We start from the raw sequence: 19,096 nt of genomic DNA, 5'->3' as shown, positions 1-19,096 counted from the left end.
TGTTGTCGGATTTGAATATGGTAAGTGTTCCATGTAGAATACATGTCCACTGTTGAGAGATACTGAGAATATAAGTGAATTAGGCGAAAGGTTTGAATCATTGTCTTTGTTTTCAAATTCGGAGTTGAAACGTTCTCTTGAGTCTCCATCTGCCGATATTTTCTGGAAGTACAACTCTTTCTCCCTTGTTTACCGATAGAGTTAAAGATTACATCGTATATATGATGCAACACGACGGAATTATTGGTCTACGAGCTTGTCCGTGGAGCCACTGTGGAAGGATTCAGTAATAGACTCATTGCCCAACGTGGACCATCTATAGACATTAATTACGTCTCCATCGTACTCGAAATTCTGGATTTAGTAGGTCCAAACCCAGTAAGTCCAAATTTAAATGTCGATCAAGATGCTCAGGATCGAATCTGCGTAATTATTAATGCGATGAAGACACGCGATTTACTGGATTTGGATCCGATAAATCTCGGATTTAGGAATGCGATGGAGACGTGGTCAACGTTTGTTAATGGTCTTCTTACATTTTCACCTATATCATAATAATTTCTTCCTTATAATCTACTCAATCTATTCTACACTTTATTTCTCCTATCAATTAAATAAAATTTATTCTACATGCAAACGTGAAAGGATAATTGTTACTTTATTTTATCGATTAAGTTCTACTTAAGCGAAACTTCAGGCGGTGGCCCGAAAAATGGCGCCACCGTCTAGTTCCAGATGTCGCCCCTGACATTCTAAACTCATCGCCCATCTCGATCATCATCTACCAACAGCCAAAACCGCGCATTCTGCAAGATCTCCCGAAACTCCCCAGAATCTGGTAACTTTTCCCGATGCAGTGGCTCGTCCCGCGAGCTCTTGTCTCATTTCACTTTGCGTTACCGGTAAGGAAAGTGGTAGATTCTCGGTAGACTCTCCTGGATTGGCCCTCGGGTTTAACTTCTAATTAAGTTAGCTCGCCGTAGGGCGCCCGTTAATCGCGCGGATCTGTTACGATGTTTCAGGTGGACCATTAAAGTAAACTGGCGACGTAATAGGTGTTTACTACTTGGCCGGACTTCTTTACTACGGTAGAGTAAGTACACCCTCTTTCTGCGGACACGTTAAAACCACGCAGGCCTGTCTAGCATGGAAACCGCAACGCCTCGTTCGCCAGGGATCGATCTTTCGTCCAGAGTGAATCTCGCACCACCCAGAGATGACTCCATTTCGGGATTTTCCCTCTGTCATCGCGTGATCTCTCGCCCGGGGAGAGGTTAGCGATCTCGTGACGTGTCAACCGAGTACTCCATTCCATATGGTGGTCACTGCCTCCACCAGTGGTCATTGACATGCTGCCACGGAGACTCGAACACCCCGATAGTTTTCCCTCGGGATTCTTTACCCGATTTATCCCCACATGCCTCAGCAATAACCTCGGATTCTATTCTTGCTCTAATTTGTCCCCAGATTTTGTGCAACGTTGCTCCTATCGATCCATCCAGATCCTGCACTCGCATGATTCCTGCTCCGATAAAGTAAATCATCGATTGACAAGACTCGTCTAACTCACAGAGAATTCATATAGATTTTTTGGAAATCTAGAGACAGGATTTGGTGTTGGGAATTCAGACAAGACTTATTTAAATCATTTGGAGTTTGCTCGGAGTGGTGCTTCGAATATGGGTTGCACAAATAATGTTTATACATGTTTTTGTACACTTGTGTTGCGAAGATGATGTTATAGATATTGTGAGTTTTTTTAGATTTTGTGGACAAGTAATGCATCATTGAGTCACGCGGTAATTGATCGTGAACCTTAAGTTTTCTTTGAAATTATGTTAGTGGTTCTTATGAGGTTCTTCAATAATATTCGATGGATTTCTTTAAGGAGTGATATAATGTCAATTGCATTGTTTAGTGATTAGGCGACAAATAGCTGTGTACAGAAATGTACATAAGATTGCAATCTTATGTACATTGTAGAGTTAATGTTAAGAAACTGGGTATTTAGAGGTTAAATCTTATATTTTTAAATACTAATGTTCCATTAAATTGAATAATTTACGTAGAACAGCTGAACCTAGAAAAATTGCTATACAAAGGATATATATTATACCGTGTTTGTGTCTCCAAAATGTTGGGATTTAATTCTATTACGTTTACTTATTCTCGTGAATTATTTTAGTGACTTTAGGGATATGCAGTTATGTTGATTACCAAACTAATGAAATTCCATCAAAACGTGTAGAAATAATGGTTTCTGCCCCAACAATGTGATTTAATGAGATTATACATTAACCAGGTTGTATTTATGTATGTGCTTTTATTTTTAGAAATTGCCTTGAAAGATTGCCATTATACGTAGAGGTATTTTTTTACTTCATACTGTAACATGAATCTAAGAAACATTTATTGTCAGTAAGAATAGTGATATCTTCTAATTACTTAATTTTCTTGAAATGTAAATGAATATTATCTCTGGAGTGTTTTGAGTAAACATGAGTGCCTAAGTTCATTATTGTCATAGGAATGGGTCTTGAAAGTTTATACACTTGATCTTATTCAAGGGGTATACACATATTGAACTTATTCACATAGACAGCAGACATGTGACAAAAGCTCCATTCAATTTTGAGCTAACTACTTAATAACGATTTTAGTGTTGAATTTATATTAGCATTTGATAACATAATTTATCCTTTTGTCAGTGTAGATGCCTTCGTACTTAATCATACCTTACGATTACAGTAAATGTTATAATAATGGTTGCATAAGGTAATATCTACTTAATACAAAATAACTCATGCAATAATCAAGTTAGTGAAAATTAAACCTGATATTCTTTAATAATCTAATAGGGTTTCAGAATCTGACATAACACTTATATTCCCTGATATTAAAACAATTGATTCATAACACTGATAGCATTTGAGATGTTCATGTTGTGATGTTGCAGTGCTACTGTAAGGACTTGGCACGAAACAGGACAACCCCAAAATGCAGCAGCAACCAGTAATGGGAGAGGGAACGGCCTACGAGCTACCCGCCTACAATTATGAAGAGACATTCCCAGTTCTTCCTGGGTTCGGAAATCAAATATCCAGCAGTCCCAACCCATTTGCCAGCATAAATAACAACATGCGTATCGAGCGTTCTGTGGTTACACAGGTAAACTTTCATTGTAAAATCTTGAATTCATATATTTTGTTACTTAGCATGGTTTACACAATGACAAAATATTTTATTGGTATTCGTAGGTTTTCCATGTACCTGTTGAAGAACGAAAATTTGATCACAGTGATAAATTCGGAGAAGGAGAATCCATGCGTACCTGTCAAGCAATAACGAAGGACACAGGTGCCCTAATTGAGATTTCAGCATCAAAAGATCAATCCTTGACTTTCTTAGTCGCGGGCAAGCCGAATGATGTGCTCGAGGCCAAACGACGAATTTTGCAAACGTTTCAAACCCAGGTATATTTATATTTTGCAGGGAGAAGTCAACTAAAAATCAAACGTGTTGACCCACTTTTGATAAAGTTAATTTAAAAAATTGTCCAGTGAATGACTAAGTCTTGCCCAAATGAATCAAATTATTCGTATTTCAGGCAAGTAAACAGATTAGCATTCCCAAAGAGCATCATGGTAGTATTCTTGGGAAGCAGGGGTTGAAGGTCAAAGAACTTGAGAAGAATACGGGCACGAAGATTAATATTCCCTCTCTGCAAGATCAGTCGGATTTGATAACGATCGTAGGTTCTAAGGAAGGTATCGAAAGAGCTGAACATGAAATCCGAGTTATCTCCGATGAAAAGGTATTAAACAGCTTTCGATTAAATTAATCATTCAGCATTCGTTGTTTATTCGAGCAGATGGATTAATTTAAAATTGTGTTTGCAGTCGAGGAAGGCCTTTGAAAAGATATCAGTACCAAAAATTTACCATCCATTCATTCATGGTCCGTATAATGAGACTCTTAATGCTCTGATGAGCGAGACTGGAGTTCGAATTAATATTCCTCCTACATCGTGGCCACAGGATGAGATTACTATAGTTGGTGAAAAGGAAGGTGTCCTAGCAGCGAAGCAGAAGATCGAGAACATTTATAAAGATATGGTAAAATTTTAAGTCAATGACGCGGTAACGTTTAAGAGAAGACAAGTGTTATGAATGTTCAATATTAGGAGAATTCAATGTTATATTTCTAATTTAATATAACGTTTCACATAATTTCTGTGTGTCTAATTAGGAAAGCACGTGTATTCCCGTGTCAATAGAAGCAACTAAATCCAAGCATAAATACATATATGGACATCGCGGTAGTAACGTTGCTGAAATACTTCAACTTACTGGGGTGAGCGTAGAGCTTCCAGCAGCAGATTCTACAGCAGATACCATAACTCTTCGTGGGCCTCAATCAAGTTTAGGCCTGGGTAAGTTGTAATACTTATTGTCTTTAAAATAATTTCAATTACTGGGTACAACTATTGTTAAGAAAGGAAGATAGTTTAATATTGTTTATTTGTCCAAAGCATTGGAGAAGGTCTACGAGAAAATAAATAGTGTTTGCATCGCGGTCGTGGACGCTCCGAGTTGGATCCACAAGTACATCATAGGTCCAAAAGGAGCGGGCATCAATAAAATCACCCAGGATCTCAGTAAGGTGATCGTAGAATTCGATGCCCAGGAAGGGAAAATTAAAATCGAGGGTCCTCCTGATGAAGTCAGCAAGGCTAAGGTAGCTATAGAAATTATGGCCAAGGATTTTATCTCCAAACTGACCTTCGACGAGCTGAACGTTGATCGCAAATACTTTAAACACATTATTGGCAAGAATGGAGCCAAGGGTGAGTGTGATAACGACGTCAAGTAGAGAGATAAAAATATTCTTTTTTTGGCGTGCTTTCGCCAGCGATAATGTTTTCTCCGGCTGAGACTCGATTTATGGATTGATATTACTTTTCTCCAATTCAGTGAATCGCATAAAGGAAGAGACTGGTGTAAAAATTAGCATATCCGAGGAGGATAACGATAACATTATTCGTATCGAAGGCACCGAGCAGGGTGTTTCTCAAGCCAAGCAAGTATGTGGAGATCGATTTACCACACATATTGTTATAGATGAATCGGAATGATTGAATCTGATTTGTCTTTCTGTTTCTTCCAGGAATTAACGAAATTGGTCGAGAAGCTAATGACCGATAAGGAATTGGAAGTCATCATAGATCATCGCCATTTCCGCAGCATTATCGGAAACAGGGGAGAGAATATCAAAGAAATCCGAGACAAGTTTAGTCAAGTACAAATCAATATCCCAAGTCCAGGTAAATTCAATTTGAGCTCTTTCGTGTTCAACCATACGCTTTATATGTTTTTTCAAATTAAATAAAAATCAATGCGGTTAATATACAATTATTGTACATAGCCGAGAAGCGAGACGTCGTGACGATTAGGGGGCCCCCAGAAGACGTCGATAAGTGTCACGAATATCTTATGAAATTGGTCGAGGAATTGAAGGAGCATAGTTACAAGTTGGAAGTTTCGATCTTCAAGCAATTCCACAAATTCGTTATCGGGAAAGGCGGTGCTAATATTCGTAAGGTTCGTAAATATCGATGCTTTGAATTTCGACTCAAGGGAATTTGTATACATTATTAATAACTAATTGTTGAATGTAGATTCGAGAGGAAACGCAAACGAAGATCGAATTGCCAGCCGAAGGAGAGAAAAGCGACGTCATCACTATCATCGGAAAGAAAGAAAATGTTGAAGAAGCTAAGGAAAGAATCCAAAGTATCCAAGAAGAATTGGTAAGGTCGATTGGGATTGAATTTTAGTAACATAGATGTTAATATCCTGAATTTTCTGAAACAGGCCAACGTCGTTATAGACGAGATAGTGATTCCACCGAAGTTTTATAATTCTCTCATTGGCACCGGCGGTAAACTGATAGACTCTATCAAAGATGATTGCGGTGGTGTCACCATAAAGTTCCCTCCTGCCAAAAGTCAGAGTGACAAGGTAAATTGTATTGGCCTAGTTTCCGGTATTGTTATTAAATTATTGTTCTCCAGATAAAACTGACATTGTAACTTATATACAAATAATCGAATATGAATTATTTTAATGCATTGGGAACGATTTTAGGTGATCATTAGAGGTGTAAAAGGACACGTTGAGAAAGCAAAGCAGCAACTTTTGGAGCTGACCAACGAATTCCAACTATCTAGTTACTCAGCGGAAGTTCGTGCCAAGACTGATCATCACAAATTCCTTATCGGAAAAAGCGGTGCCAATATTAATAAGGTACTGTGACCGTAATTACAATTTGGACGTTACTTATCGACTCAAATTCACTCGGCTGCGTTCGATACATTCAGTGACAACAAGTGCAGTAAATTAATGCTTTATCGTTTTATCAATTTCTTTAGATAAGAGAAGCTACCGGGGTTCGTATCATATTCCCCTCGGAGAAGGACGAGGACAAAGAGGTCATCACCATTATCGGGAAGAAGGAGGCCGTTGAAAAGGCTAAAGCGGAACTTACGGCCACTATCAGTGAAATTGTAAGTGGTAACCGCTTAAAAATAAATTCCACAGAATTGTATAACATCTGTTTAGTTTGCTCATTTCAAAATAATATTACACCAATATTGTGTAATAACTTATGATAATACTGTAGGATAACGAAAGTGAAATCAGCATCGATCCAAAGTATCACAGACACTTCGTGGCACGTAGAGGTGGAGTTTTACACCAAATTAGTGACGAATGCGGAGGTGTCCAGATTTCATTCCCCCGAGCTGGAGAAGACAGCGATCAAATCATTATAAGGGGAGCTAAAGAGTGTATAGAAGCTGCTAAACAGCGCATGCTCGAAATTGTTCAAGAACTTGTAAGTTACTTATATATGAATCTCCGTTGATTAATTTCTGACGATACGAAAAGCACTGCGCGACAAATGCATTGAGTTTATTTTATCATGTTTAGGAGTCTAGAGTGACCATAGAGTGCGTAATACCGCAGAAACATCATCGCGCGGTAATGGGTGCAAAAGGACGGAAAGTGCAATTAATCACGTCTGAATACGACGTGCAAATTAAGTTCCCTGATCGTGATATGTATGGTAAAGCACTGAAATTATGTCATGACTATTTTAAAATGACGTATTTACTAGATAGGACGAATCGGTATTTTTTATTACAGTCAGTATTAGCGGAAAGTAATCAGTGAATTTTCATTTTAGACGATCAACGACCCGCGGAGCAAGTTAATGGAGAAGGAGGAGAGGCGCCGGACGCCGTATCTCCCTGCGATGTGATTCGCATCACGGGTAAACCTGAAAACGCTGCAGCGGCTAAACAAGCTCTCCTCGACCTCGTTCCCATTAAAATCGAGGTCAGTGTCTTTTTATCCAGCGTAAAAACGGGAATGTTAATACCTTTATTTTCCGGACAAATCAGATATGCATTTCCTTTGCAGGTGAACGTGCCATTCGATCTTCACCGATGGATTATTGGTCAAAAAGGTCGCGATGTTCGAGAACTCATGGATAAGCACGATGTGCATATCATCCTGTCTCCTGCCGACGAGAAATTAGACTACATCAAGGTAATTTTCAATGTTGCATACTCGCTTAAAAAAGGAACGGGATGGGCGATGCGCAATTTTCAATCAATTATTTTTGGATTCGGTTGTTAAAAACAATTGATGACGAATTTTCAGATTTCCGGGACGCCTTCGTGCGTGGAAAGTGCGAAGGAAGCCATCCTGGAGCGGTGCAAGGTTTTAGAAGCCGAACGAAAAGACCAAGCTCTGAAGTCGTACGAGTTGAAGGTACTCATTGCTTTGCCTGAGCGAAACCATTTATCTATACTAATTTACCGGAAACAAATATTACATTTTAATTATTCGTTGTAGATCGAGGTCAATCCAGAATATCATCCGAAAATCATCGGGCGCAAAGGAGCTGTGGTAACGAAAATCCGGACCGATCACGACGTTCAGATTCACTTCCCCCGGAAGGGAGATCCTGACGAACATATCATTACGATCACTGGTTATGAGAAAAACACTCACGAAGCTCGTGACGATATCATGAAGATAGTTAATGAGCTGGTAGGTGTTTTGTCCATGCGAAATGGGCCTAACGTTACACCGAATCATTCCATGTTACTCTAACGTTGTGCCGATTGCATAAGTAAAATTGGAAATACATTTTGCAGAAAGAACTAGTGAAAGAGGAGGTGCACATAGACGCGGCCGTGCATTCACGATTGATCGGGGCCCAAGGAAAGAATATACGCAAGGTAATGGCTGAACATAACGTCGAGATTAGGTTCCCTCGCCCGGACAATCCGGACCCCAACATAGTGACCATCATCGGCACGGAGAAGAACGTTTTCGACGCCAAGGATCGCCTTCTTAGTTCGGAGGAGGAATACGTAAGTTCTTTCTACTATATCAGTTAACGATGTCTATGGAAAGTGATTCGTGTTCATTAAGAGCTTTATATCATTGGGTTGTACCCTAAGTTCGTAGACAAATTGCTAAAGGTTCAAAATGTTGTTTTTTTTATACAACGAAACGAATCAATACCTTAAGGTGTTATGAAAGTATCATATATATCAAAACGTCAAAACATTATCAATCTTTTCTCTAAACAGAGTGCACCGAATAATTTGGAACATTAACACGTGTTTATGGAGGTCCTAATGAAGGTCTTGAAATTCATAGTTTTATTTAAAAAAAAAAAGTTCGGTTTCGCAAAATGAAATTTCGCAGGTTTCAAGACCTTCATTAGGACCTCCATAATCATGTGTTAAAGTTTCAAATTATTCGATGCTCCCATTTTGGAGGAAATATTTTAACGTTTTGATATTATATATATGACACTTTCATAACGCCTTAAGATTGGATCCGATTTTCACGTATCTTCCACGTTACATCGTTAACATCGCCTCGAACCACTTGCAGCTACAAGACATACAGGACACGGAACTGCGTACCCGCTACCGTTCCGGCCGCGTCAAGGAGAATCACGGGGGCTCGGGCAGCGAAGCGAGCATCGTGGTGAAGCAACCTGCTGTTGCTGCTCCCAGGACAGCCCCCAACACCGAGAGCGTCGAGGACTTCCCGACGTTCGTGGGCTACACTCCAGTCCCGACGACCACCCCTGACGGTCCCTGGGGAGTGAAGCGTTAACGTGCCCGCGCCCTGAGAGGCCGCGAGTTTCTAACGAGATGCGGAAAAAAAAGAAAAGAAACGGGAAAAGATATATATATATATATATATATTATATATATGAAAAAAGAAACGTATACGTAAGATGTAAACCTTCCTCTGACAAGCGACGACCTCGAGGGTTCGCTCGGGACGCACTCGATCTCGTCCGCGTGTCGGGCGGTTCCCTGCTCCATTACTGACGCTGCTGCTGCATATGTTATCTCGACCCTGGCCACTCTCTCGGACTTCGACACTGGTTTTGCTGCACACAATGTAACGACGACGCGGAATGTGTTTATATATAATTATGATACCGTTTATCGTGTACACCGACGTCCCATGTATCTGTAGCTGAAACGCGCCGACCCGGGACCGGCGACGTCGACCACGAAGAGACGCGAGGCCGGGTCCACGACGTGCAATCCAAGGATCCCGACGAGCGTCTTTTGAATGTCGTTCGACCGCGGGAAATACTTATTTCAATCGGGGCGATTTCGGTGGACTCGAAGGGGCAGGATAGACCGCGAAATCTCGAGTCGGGACTCCCGGACCTGGCCTCCGATCCTTGGTCGTTCCCCTTCCAGGTACAGATACGTCGTACTTAAGACTGTGGCATCGTTAGGGGGACATGTAACGACTCTCGCGCGTTTCCTCGTTTTGCTTGAAGCCCTTCCGTTTCCGAATCTGGACGCCGTCCTCGAAAGTTGGGCAGCGCGGGCGCGACGAGAAGGGTCCGAAACGGGCGCGTCCAGCTGCGCTCTTTCGCATCGTTATAGGGCCGCGAGGGTCCGGCATATGATCCTCTTCTTTATTTATTTATAATTTTTGTACATAAATTGCATTTTCGTTCCCCTGTCCGCGTTGGACCCTGGCGAGGAATCACCCAGCAGCGCGCGTGCGCGTGTTTGCTAGATTTGTTTAAGCATATTCAAGCTCGTTTCGGCGTTGCCGTGCGAGGTCGGCAGCGCGGAATCTAGATGCGATTTGAGGCGAGATGTCCCGAATGGAAGGACCTCCAGAGAGGTCCTTGGAAGCCTCTCGAGCGGGACGTCCTCGAGACGCGATAGCGACGATCTGGGTCCGACTTGGGATGGTCGTTCTAGCTCGTCCTGGGATAGTCCTTAAATGGTCTTTGGATACCTTAGGACGTCGCAGCATCTTCTAGAAGGTCCTGGCAAGGTTTTACGGGTCGTCTAGGACTTCATAGCCTCTGGAAAGATGCTGAGACTTACTAAGGCTATCAAAAGATCTTGCGAAGACTTTGAACTAGCGATGCGACAAGTTGAATGTTTCAACTAGGTAAATTCGAGCCAACGCGAGTAGTTTTGATTGTAGCTCGAGTTATCTCTGCGAATGAATTGCGGCTACGGGAATAAGAGCGAAACCGAGGTCCCTACTTGTACAGTGGTGGGCATGAATGCCTTCTTTGCATCTGCAAATATCTATGGCGTCGTGTCATGATGGGAAGTCATTCATGTCCGCCGTAGACTTAAGGGGGTGTAAAAGTGGTATCTGAGTAGTCAATCGTTCATGAAAACTTTTCTCCGAACTGGGTCTATCGAATTGTACGAAACTTTGCAACGTGAACGCGAGGACTGTAAGGAAGGTCCTGACACCCATGAAATATCATTTTTTATAAACAATTTTTAAAATAAGTATATACAAATTTGTAAGAAATTGAAACTTCACGGGTGCTAGGACTTTCTCATCGCCTCCGTGTCCACGTTGTAAAGTTTGAAACCACTTGGTATACTTAATTGGGTGAAAAGTTTCATAAACGAGACCTCTTTGACGCCACTTTCGCATTCCCTTAACTCGACGAATGGAGGCGAACGTGGTCCGAATTTGTCAGCGAATACTCGACTCGAGTTTGAGAGAGTCGAGGCGATGAAGTGATCCGACTAGTGATTACTTTGAACCTCGGTTTCGGCAACCTCGATGTTCGCATCTCCCAGGACGTCTTGAGGCGATCCCAAGGAACACCCTAGGACCTCTTGAGATGGACGTATACGGTCGGTATACAGTCCGAAAGGATATCAAAGGGTGTCGCGAGACGTGTAATATCAGTCCCAGCGATTTAATTTCGAATCGAATAGGACACTGCTGGATCTTCAGGGGAGACACCTTGTCGACTCGGCGCCGGTCTTGGAGTCGGTGCTGGATTTAAAGGGCCTCGAGTACGAGGTTTAGCCGGTTCAATCGAACCCACTTATTGCGATCTTCTCGTTACTAAAACGGGGAAAATGACCCGTCCAGGTCGTCCCTCGGGGTCCTCGATACCCACAACTTGCCTCTGATCTTGATCCAGCACCGATTAAGGCGTCTCCGGGGTAACAAGATCAGGGACGAACACACTTGCATTCGATACTTTTATAATCTGAAATCAAAATCGAAGTGCATGGGTTAGTCGACGACAATAGTAAATCATGTGCCGATTAGTTCGCGATCTACTTTAACGTGAGTGCTTGTAAACCTTTCCGTTAGCCCGAGGGTCTTTTAGATAAGGAAGTTTTAGCTAAAAGTTAGCGGGAAAAGGTAAATTCTACGTCTTTGCCGGATAACGAGGATGATATGTCGTTCCGGTGCGATAGTCCGACGTTAGTTAGTTATGAGCGCTAGCACGAGATTCGTTGTTAAGGGACTCGAGGCTGAGTCTCGCGCCAAGTGCACGGCGATCTACTCTGGCTATCCGCGTAATTCCCTACTTACATATACGTCACTACCGGCGTCTGCAATTGTAAAAGTATCTGCCGAATACAAGTATGCCCCTTCCTGAACTGGCTAACGATCTAAGTGACGGTTATAATACCAATTGCGATGACGATTCTCGTCGTAGTCGACGCGCAGATTGGCGCGCGCCTGACTTTGCACACCGGATATCCGTTATAACGCGGCTTTGCATTAGATTATTACGGGTTACCCGATCTGCCGATGTACTTGGGGCATCGCGATACTTGCCAAGGTTTGCGGAGATCTGCGATTAGACAAATGTCAGGTCTATTGGGCGTGAGAGAAAGAGCGAGACTATCAAAATTTCACGTTACCTTGGCGGTCCATGACGGGCGACACCCTTAAGGTGATGTGAAAGGGTAACTCTATTGGGTTGATGCATAAGTAATGGCGTTTTTTTACACCTTACCGTTACGTGTTAAAACGCCATTACTTATGCATCATGATATATATATATCAAAATGTGAAAATATTTATAAAATTTATCTTCAAACTAGGCGCATTGAATCATCTGGACCTACGGCGCGTGTTTGTGAAAGTCCTAAGGAAGGATGCTGGTGGAATTTCATTTTTCGACAAAAAAAAAATTGTCTTCTCGGTTCTTGTCCGAGATAGATACAAATTTTATTTTTCGAAAAATCTAATTTTGACGAATATCGCGATTTTCCTTAGGGCCTCTATAATCTCGTGATGGAGTTTCAAACGATTCGGTGCACCCAATTTGGAGAAGATTTTTACAAATACTTTGACTTTTTTGTATGTATTAATGACACTTTCATATCACCTTAAGGGGATGCGAAAGTGGCACTCGAAAGGCCAGTCGTTCATCAAACTTTTCTACCAACTGGGTGTATCAAATCGTTTCAAACTGTACAACGTGAACATGGGGACTACAAGGGAGATCCTGACACTCGAGAAATTTCATTTTTTATAAAAAATGTTAACAATGTCCATAAGCAAATTTTAAAAAAATTGAAATTTTATGGGCGTCAGGACCTTCCTTGTAGCCTCAATATACACATTGTCAAGTTTGAAGCGATTCGGTGCATCTTGTTCGGAATCATAAATGAGATCCTCTTTGATGCCACTTTCACGTCACCTTAAAGGGTATTGTCTATTCGCTCCCGGAACAATTGGGACGTCCGTACATCGCACTTTTGTATTTGCAGATCTCTGTAGAACGTTTTGTTAGTGCTTTTCCCATTCGTCGTCTACATTTTGCCGTTTTGTAGACCCAAGGGATGTAGATCGGGCTTCTCGCAGATGCCTGCTTCGGACTCAAGAGACGCGTTATAACGGAGTTCTGATGTATATCATATGAATTACCGTTAGGACGGGTGGGTTCTAATTTATTCTTCCTTTTTCCTCTCTCTCTCGATTTTCGTTGATCGGTATGTCGACACGTACCGTGCATGCCTCTCGCCTGCACACAACGCGTACACACTATTTGCGAGGCCAACTAGTTAAGAGGACAAAAACTATTCGGTTCAAGTGCCTTGTCTACTTTCTTCGAGACAGCTCATTTCAATTGTTGGAGGAATGTGAATACTAGAATTATGTATATGATATTGATAATAATAATATTATTATAACGATCACGATTCTACTACCGTGTATGACGCGATAAGCATCGTGAGTACCCGCGCTCCGATTGCCACCCACGAGGGAGGGTGAGGGGGTACTTCTTTACCGACCATTGCCGACATATTGCAGTTTCTTGGTTCTAGGGTAGATGTAATTTGCAGAGAATCCGTCGAACGGGTTTTTCGACGGGTCGTGCAAATATCGACGAGTACGGTTGGAGTGGGCCATTGTCAATAGTTGACGGTAAAACGGTACCTCCGTGTCATCTTAAGGTGATGTGAACGTGACGTCGAAGTGGTCTCGTTTTTTATTAAACTTTTCTCCAAATTGGGCCTACCATCATTTCAAACTTGACACTGTGAATACAGCGGCTGTATGCAAGGTCCTGATGCTCATGAAATTTTAATTTTTTTTTTTGTTTAGAGATATCAATATTTTTTATAATAAATGAAATTTCACGAGGGTCAGGACCTTCTTCATAGCCTCCATGATCACGTTGGAAAGTTTGAAACGATTCGGTACACCCAGTTCGCAGGAAAGTTTCATGAACGATTGCCCATCCGGATGCCACTATCACATCCCCTTAAAGGGGTTTGTAGATTGCGAAATGTGTTTTACAAGTTAATCTCAAAAAGAGAACGAAAATATGGAGAAAATGTTGCAAGGCCATTTTGCTTGGTGTTTGGTGGAGAATTTAAGATAAAAGGGACTTTTAAAATTGTTTTAAAATGGAGGACTTGTGGAGGCTGAAAATTTCTAAGTCTTTTTTTTCTACGGGGTGCATGATTCCAAGAGAACGGCGAGTCTGGGACAAATAGTTAAGGTGGTTTTGTAAACTATGGAAGATTGTTTAAGAAAAGATGGCACAATATTTTCGATGAAAATAGTAAATATCGAAAAAAAAAAAAAAGAAAAAAGTATATCAGAAAATTGCCAGATTTCTCAAGTCCGTTATTTTGAAACATCTTAAAACTGCTTTTACCTTTAATACCTCGTAAAACAGAAAATAAAACAGCTTTGTAAGCAAATGTTTCCTATCCTTTTCATTTTCATTTAAAAAGTCACGTTGAATAGAATGCATTTCGCAACCCACTAACCACCTTAAGAAAGAGTGCGTGGTCATTATTGCAAGACAGAGAGAAAGAGAGTACGAGAGTAACGCAGGTATACAGAAATTAATTATATTTTTTAGATTTACAGGAATTTTTATAAGCCTACTTGGTACGACGACCTACGCGTTGCGTATATACAACACGCGACACGCTATACATAGATCGAGCCAGTGTTCGGAGATTTAAAAAAGACATGCCTCTCGTTCGGTGAGGAGAGCGAAGATAAAAGCTATGCAACATGGTCACGTACCACTCTTTTAATCGGTTGTAGACATCAATTATTGTAACTATATTGGAATACTATTCAATGCATACGATAAGTCAATGATGTCATAATACACAAGTCTAACATAATATATAGTGCATGTATAATTCGCTTCTACATACTGCCGTGATCCTGTTCATAGACCATCGAGGAAAATTCCTGTTGCAGGATGATAGTCCTTTTACTTTAAAAAATAGGTTTTTAATCCTCTCGCAAGCATCTTCGTAGTTCAGCTCTTCTGCGTACTCTTTTTCGATTTTAAAGATTCGGGTCCCTGGGCAGGTAACTTGTGACATATCTTGTTAACACATCGATTGTCATATCACCAACAAATTTGCAGCAAATTTATTACTGCAAGTCTTTCTAGCAAGCAATTGCAAAACGACTTGTTAAAGTAAATCGTCTAGCTTGTACACTCTGGTCACAAATGTGTCGCAATTTTACTCACAAGACGACACCTTCACGTCATATCACACCGGTTAATCACTATTGCTATAATTCCCGAACTTTACCACAATTGTTACTTACTGTAAACTTTTAGTATTTGACAATTGAAATAGGGTTTTATCAGTTGCCTGTGGGGAGCTTTTCGATGTACGAATATAAGTCCTTTGGGTTTAATAATTTTAGTTGTCGGGCGAATCCTTCATTTGGTTTAATACAGGTCCTTGTACTCTTGACTCTTTCGTAAGCACACTCGTAGTCTAACTGCTCCACCGCCATTAAGTAGGATATTACTATGGCAGGTGACCGAGACACTCCTGCATTGCAATGCACAAAAATGTTCTCGGTCCGATGGGTATGAATTAATTTGATACATTTTTTTAATGCTTCAAGAATATCGCATTCCGGCAAGTCCAGCAGGTCTATATAGTGGTAGTGAATTCCACCAAATTTGATTGGTATATCAATACCAATGCTCAGTATGTGATGTATTTGAAATTCTGTTAATAATTCAATGCTGAGAGCAGGATCTTGCGAACCAAGGTATAGTCCAGGCAGTATTTGTGCCACTTGTAGGTTAGGTTTTGTATCTATCACAAATGCGAAACCTTGCGAGATTCGTTTCACTTCGCCATTGACAATCTCGTATCTCTTTCCTTGCATGTCAGTTACGGTAGTGCTGCAAGGCTTTAAACTGGCTTTTCTTCTATTGATAAGACTCAGTAGATCCATTATTGGGAGACAAGAATTATATCTGCTGCTATTAACTAAAATATTTCTCTACGCTTTAAATGTATCAGATCGTCTCGTTAAGAAAATGTTTCCTTTATTTTCAATTAAATAAAATGGATAGAATCCAGTTAATCCAACAAATGTAGGAAACATTGTACTTAGAAAAATACAAGGGGAACTAAAAATATTTAATTTTATATTAACTAAACAATGTTTCCCCAAGTAGGATTCCCCTGTTTCCTGAGTAGTGTTGGTAGTATTAAAGTATTTTACAACAAGGCAAACGTCCAATTGATACAAACAATATGACTCGTGCTTCTTGTGCATACTATGTTCGTAATCCAATAGTTTGAAGTAGATAGATCAATAAATTAGACTAGTATTGAATTATTAGGTTTCAAGATACAGAGATATTTTTTTTCTTTTTCTCTCGATTTAGGCAAAACTGTGCTTCCAAACTTTCTGACAATGTGTTCTTTCTCAAGTTTTCAGGATCATAGTGCACTTTAGTAAGGAATAAACCACAACTTGGAGCTGTGGAAGCTCGAGTATTCCAGTTTGATGTTGAGGGAACTGTCAACATAACGTAAACGTCTTTTTCCGTCAAAAGACCTTGCCCTACTGCGATTAGAGATGCAACAATTCGACGAACCTGTAAAAAAATGTATATCACTATATTTATTATATCTATATCAATCAACAAAGGATTGTAGAATTTCTAATAGTACATTTAACTGTGATATGTGATTATACCTGATTATACAAAAATCCTTTAGCAGAACAAACGATATTCCAGTAATGAAAGTTTGTAGCATGGGGATCTTCTGGTAGTAGAGGACGACCTTCTTCAATGGTCAATTGCTCCAACTTTCGTACAAACTTAATTCTTGTATCATTCGACAAAATACGTGTAAAGGTTTTATAATCCCTACGTCCTTGAAAAAGGTGTAATACGCTTCTTGCTTTGTCTACGTCAAAGTTGGAAGACCTAGTCAAAGTAATTACTTATATAACATAAAATTATCTAGAGAAAATTGTATATTTATTAATGTTAGAACCATACTTCAAGAGGTAACAACGATCTATTTCATTCACAGGTAATGTCTTCTCACAATTATCCTTAGGGACCAGTAGCCGATATATATAAGTACGATGAGCTGCATTATATCTACTGTGATAATCAGGCATCACAGGTATGCATGATAAAATTCTGAAACGGTTTATAAACAATTAACAGTTTTTAAGTCTAATAATAGTTAAAATTGAACTAAGACTATTGACAGGAAGTTCTAAAATTTCAGTAAGTTTTCAAATACCTTATTTCGTGAGAACAATTTTTGAAGTAACGATTCAACCAGTCTCTTAATGATACTGGTTCATAGACCTTATTATACTTATTTGTGAGGTCCACGTGGCCACTGTTACATAATGCATGAACTCCAGCATCTGTCCTAAAAAGGAAGATCTTGCGATGCATATTTTCATGTCTAGTGAAAAGTATTAACTTACCCTATAACTTTATGAAAAGTGTAAGGGAAATAGAGTACTACAAATAAAAAGAGAACAAACAACTAAACACGACGCGATCACCGATAATCCTTTCATTAATTTTTTCTTAGATGACATTACTATTTAATTACGAAAGTACCTGCTAGAAGTTGAAAATACTGGATTATTTGTGCATCCTGGTACTGTCATCAATGCCAACTCTAATGCTCCTTGAATGGTATCGGTATCTTGTAATTTTTGTTTTAATGTGAGTTTTTGTATTCCCCTAAAAGGTATTGATAATTATAGGTGAATAATAAATGAAGCAAAACTTCACCATGAAGTAAAACTTTTACTTTAAATAATGACATAAAAGAATTTGTCTTATGATAACAAGCGAATTAAGTTTAACATGAATCCACGAAGACTGTGAATTAAGAGTCGCTCAAGGTAAAACATATTTCATCTTTTTCAAATGCATTGACGATTATTTCATTTTACATACACGTGTGCTGTATCTTAAAGGTTAGATTGCAGTTAATAAGTACCTGTAAATACCTGTAACGGGTACCAATGTAAGACAAAAATATTAAGTATCTCGTCATGATGTAATTGACTTATGTCGATATTTTTTTTATATACTCTTAAACAAAATTATATTGCAATTCCGAACAGAAACGAGTTGGGAGATTGATTACGAGCAGAGTCGCGCGATTGCATCCTGTGCTGCCCTCTGGTTTCGTACGTTAGCTTTCATCGTTTTTTGCCCCCAAGGGCGGCGCAACGAATTTCTGGTAGGGGCTCGCGTACTCGGGATGGCGGTGCCATCTACCAGTCGCCGTTGGCGGTTCACGTACTCGTGATGGTAATACCATGCGGCTGTTGACGGTGGTGGCTTACCTACGCTTACCGACACTGCTAGCTTTTGATGGTAAGGGAAGAACACTCGTGGCGCCCTTTTTGACTTTATCCTTCACTTACCTTATTTATTTTATCCCCAAATTGGGAAAAAAAAAAACGGTGAAAGCTAACGTACGAAACCAGAGGGCAATAAAAAGCTCAATAAAAAACTCAGGCGTCAATCAGCTTTAAAAAGCGATTCTTTCTTCCTAGCGCAACCGATTGAACCGTCGTTTGCATTTGTTTCCCAGATCGAAATGAAAAACAAGTAATTTTGCAGAAAATGCTTTCATTTTATTTCGAAAGTACACACAAGAATGTGCAGGTTCCTTAACGCTAGTGAACATTTAATTACTGCAAAGACAGTCGATTGTGCCGATCTACGAGCCTGACGGCGTAGATTGTATATACAATTTTGAACTTTTGCAGATTTAAACGCAACATCTCCGCGCACGGATATACGCAAATTTAACTTATATTAGATCAGTGAATCGATAATCAGGCGAACCCACGCGTACAATTAGAGTCCATAGAAAGTAGGCGTACGAGTATAAGAATATAATTTACTTGAAAAGTTCTTATATAAATAATGTCTTTAAATATTCGTGGAAATGCAG

General features: G+C 40.1%; 3 protein-coding genes across 6 annotated transcripts; 1 reads left to right on the top strand and 2 right to left on the bottom strand.

The window, feature by feature from the left end:
* The first annotated feature begins 846 nt into the window (after positions 1-846).
* Positions 847-14,448, top strand: LOC105695523 (vigilin). 3 transcript variants are annotated; one of them, XM_012417102.2, is made up of 23 exons: positions 847-902; positions 1,023-1,093; positions 2,957-3,168; positions 3,258-3,473; positions 3,608-3,814; positions 3,900-4,115; positions 4,249-4,432; positions 4,532-4,846; positions 4,974-5,083; positions 5,167-5,323; positions 5,425-5,600; positions 5,678-5,809; positions 5,874-6,020; positions 6,147-6,305; positions 6,431-6,565; positions 6,682-6,894; positions 6,990-7,125; positions 7,246-7,397; positions 7,482-7,610; positions 7,725-7,835; positions 7,920-8,117; positions 8,225-8,443; positions 8,976-14,448. In XM_012417102.2, the coding sequence occupies exons 3-23, from the start codon at positions 2,998-3,000 to the stop codon at positions 9,201-9,203; spliced, it is 3,711 nt and encodes a 1,236-aa protein (XP_012272525.1). In that variant the 5' UTR covers positions 847-902; positions 1,023-1,093; positions 2,957-2,997; the 3' UTR covers positions 9,204-14,448. The 3 variants fall into 3 exon arrangements, with proteins under 3 accessions (XP_012272525.1, XP_012272523.1, XP_023290787.1); XM_012417100.2 differs by lacking the exon at positions 847-902 and having other exon boundaries at positions 923-1,093; XM_023435019.1 differs by lacking the exons at positions 847-902; positions 1,023-1,093 and adding an exon at positions 1,169-1,273.
* A 257-nt stretch (positions 14,449-14,705) lies between these two features.
* LOC105695414 (dual specificity protein phosphatase 19) lies at positions 14,706-16,119 on the bottom strand. Its single transcript, XM_012416953.2, has one exon. It carries the CDS (start codon positions 16,089-16,091, stop codon positions 15,483-15,485), a length of 609 nt encoding a protein of 202 aa, XP_012272376.1. The 5' UTR covers positions 16,092-16,119; the 3' UTR covers positions 14,706-15,482.
* LOC105695528 (tRNA pseudouridine synthase-like 1) lies at positions 16,113-18,284 on the bottom strand. 2 transcript variants are annotated; one of them, XM_012417129.2, is made up of 6 exons: positions 18,128-18,284; positions 17,740-17,865; positions 17,408-17,542; positions 17,155-17,301; positions 16,845-17,079; positions 16,113-16,743 (listed from the first exon to the last, which is right to left on the bottom strand). In XM_012417129.2, exons 2-6 carry the CDS (start codon positions 17,787-17,789, stop codon positions 16,489-16,491), a joined length of 822 nt encoding a protein of 273 aa, XP_012272552.1. In that variant the 5' UTR covers positions 17,790-17,865; positions 18,128-18,284; the 3' UTR covers positions 16,113-16,488. The 2 variants fall into 2 exon arrangements, with proteins under 2 accessions (XP_012272552.1, XP_012272551.1); XM_012417128.2 differs by having other exon boundaries at positions 18,138-18,284.
* Positions 18,285-19,096: the final 812 nt, after the last annotated feature.

Source organism: Orussus abietinus, unplaced genomic scaffold (genome assembly GCF_000612105.2).
Source record: "Orussus abietinus isolate OABI.00-Male unplaced genomic scaffold, Oabi_2.0 scaffold33, whole genome shotgun sequence".
Lineage (NCBI taxonomy): Eukaryota > Metazoa > Arthropoda > Insecta > Hymenoptera > Orussidae > Orussus > Orussus abietinus.
Note: the sequence above shows the minus strand (reverse complement) of the source record. Positions and strands in the feature narration are given on the sequence as shown.

Bases quoted from the DNA above. Each gene is read 5' to 3' on its own strand.
- LOC105695523 (XM_012417102.2), top strand. From the start codon at position 2,998: ATGCAGCAGCAACCAGTAATGGGAGAGGGAACGGCCTACGAGCTACCC. The intron at 3,815-3,899 runs GTATTAAACAGC...TTGTGTTTGCAG, and splicing joins GAGTTATCTCCGATGAAAAG to TCGAGGAAGGCCTTTGAAAA. The intron at 5,324-5,424 runs GTAAATTCAATT...TATTGTACATAG, and splicing joins AATCAATATCCCAAGTCCAG to CCGAGAAGCGAGACGTCGTG.
- LOC105695414 (XM_012416953.2), bottom strand. From the start codon at position 16,091: ATGGATCTACTGAGTCTTATCAATAGAAGAAAAGCCAGTTTAAAGCCT.
- LOC105695528 (XM_012417128.2), bottom strand. From the start codon at position 18,184: ATGACGAGATACTTAATATTTTTGTCTTACATTGGTACCCGTTACAG. The intron at 17,080-17,154 runs GTATGGTTCTAA...TACTTTGACTAG, and splicing joins GATCGTTGTTACCTCTTGAA to GTCTTCCAACTTTGACGTAG. The intron at 16,744-16,844 runs GTATAATCACAT...ATTTTTTTACAG, and splicing joins AAGGATTTTTGTATAATCAG to GTTCGTCGAATTGTTGCATC.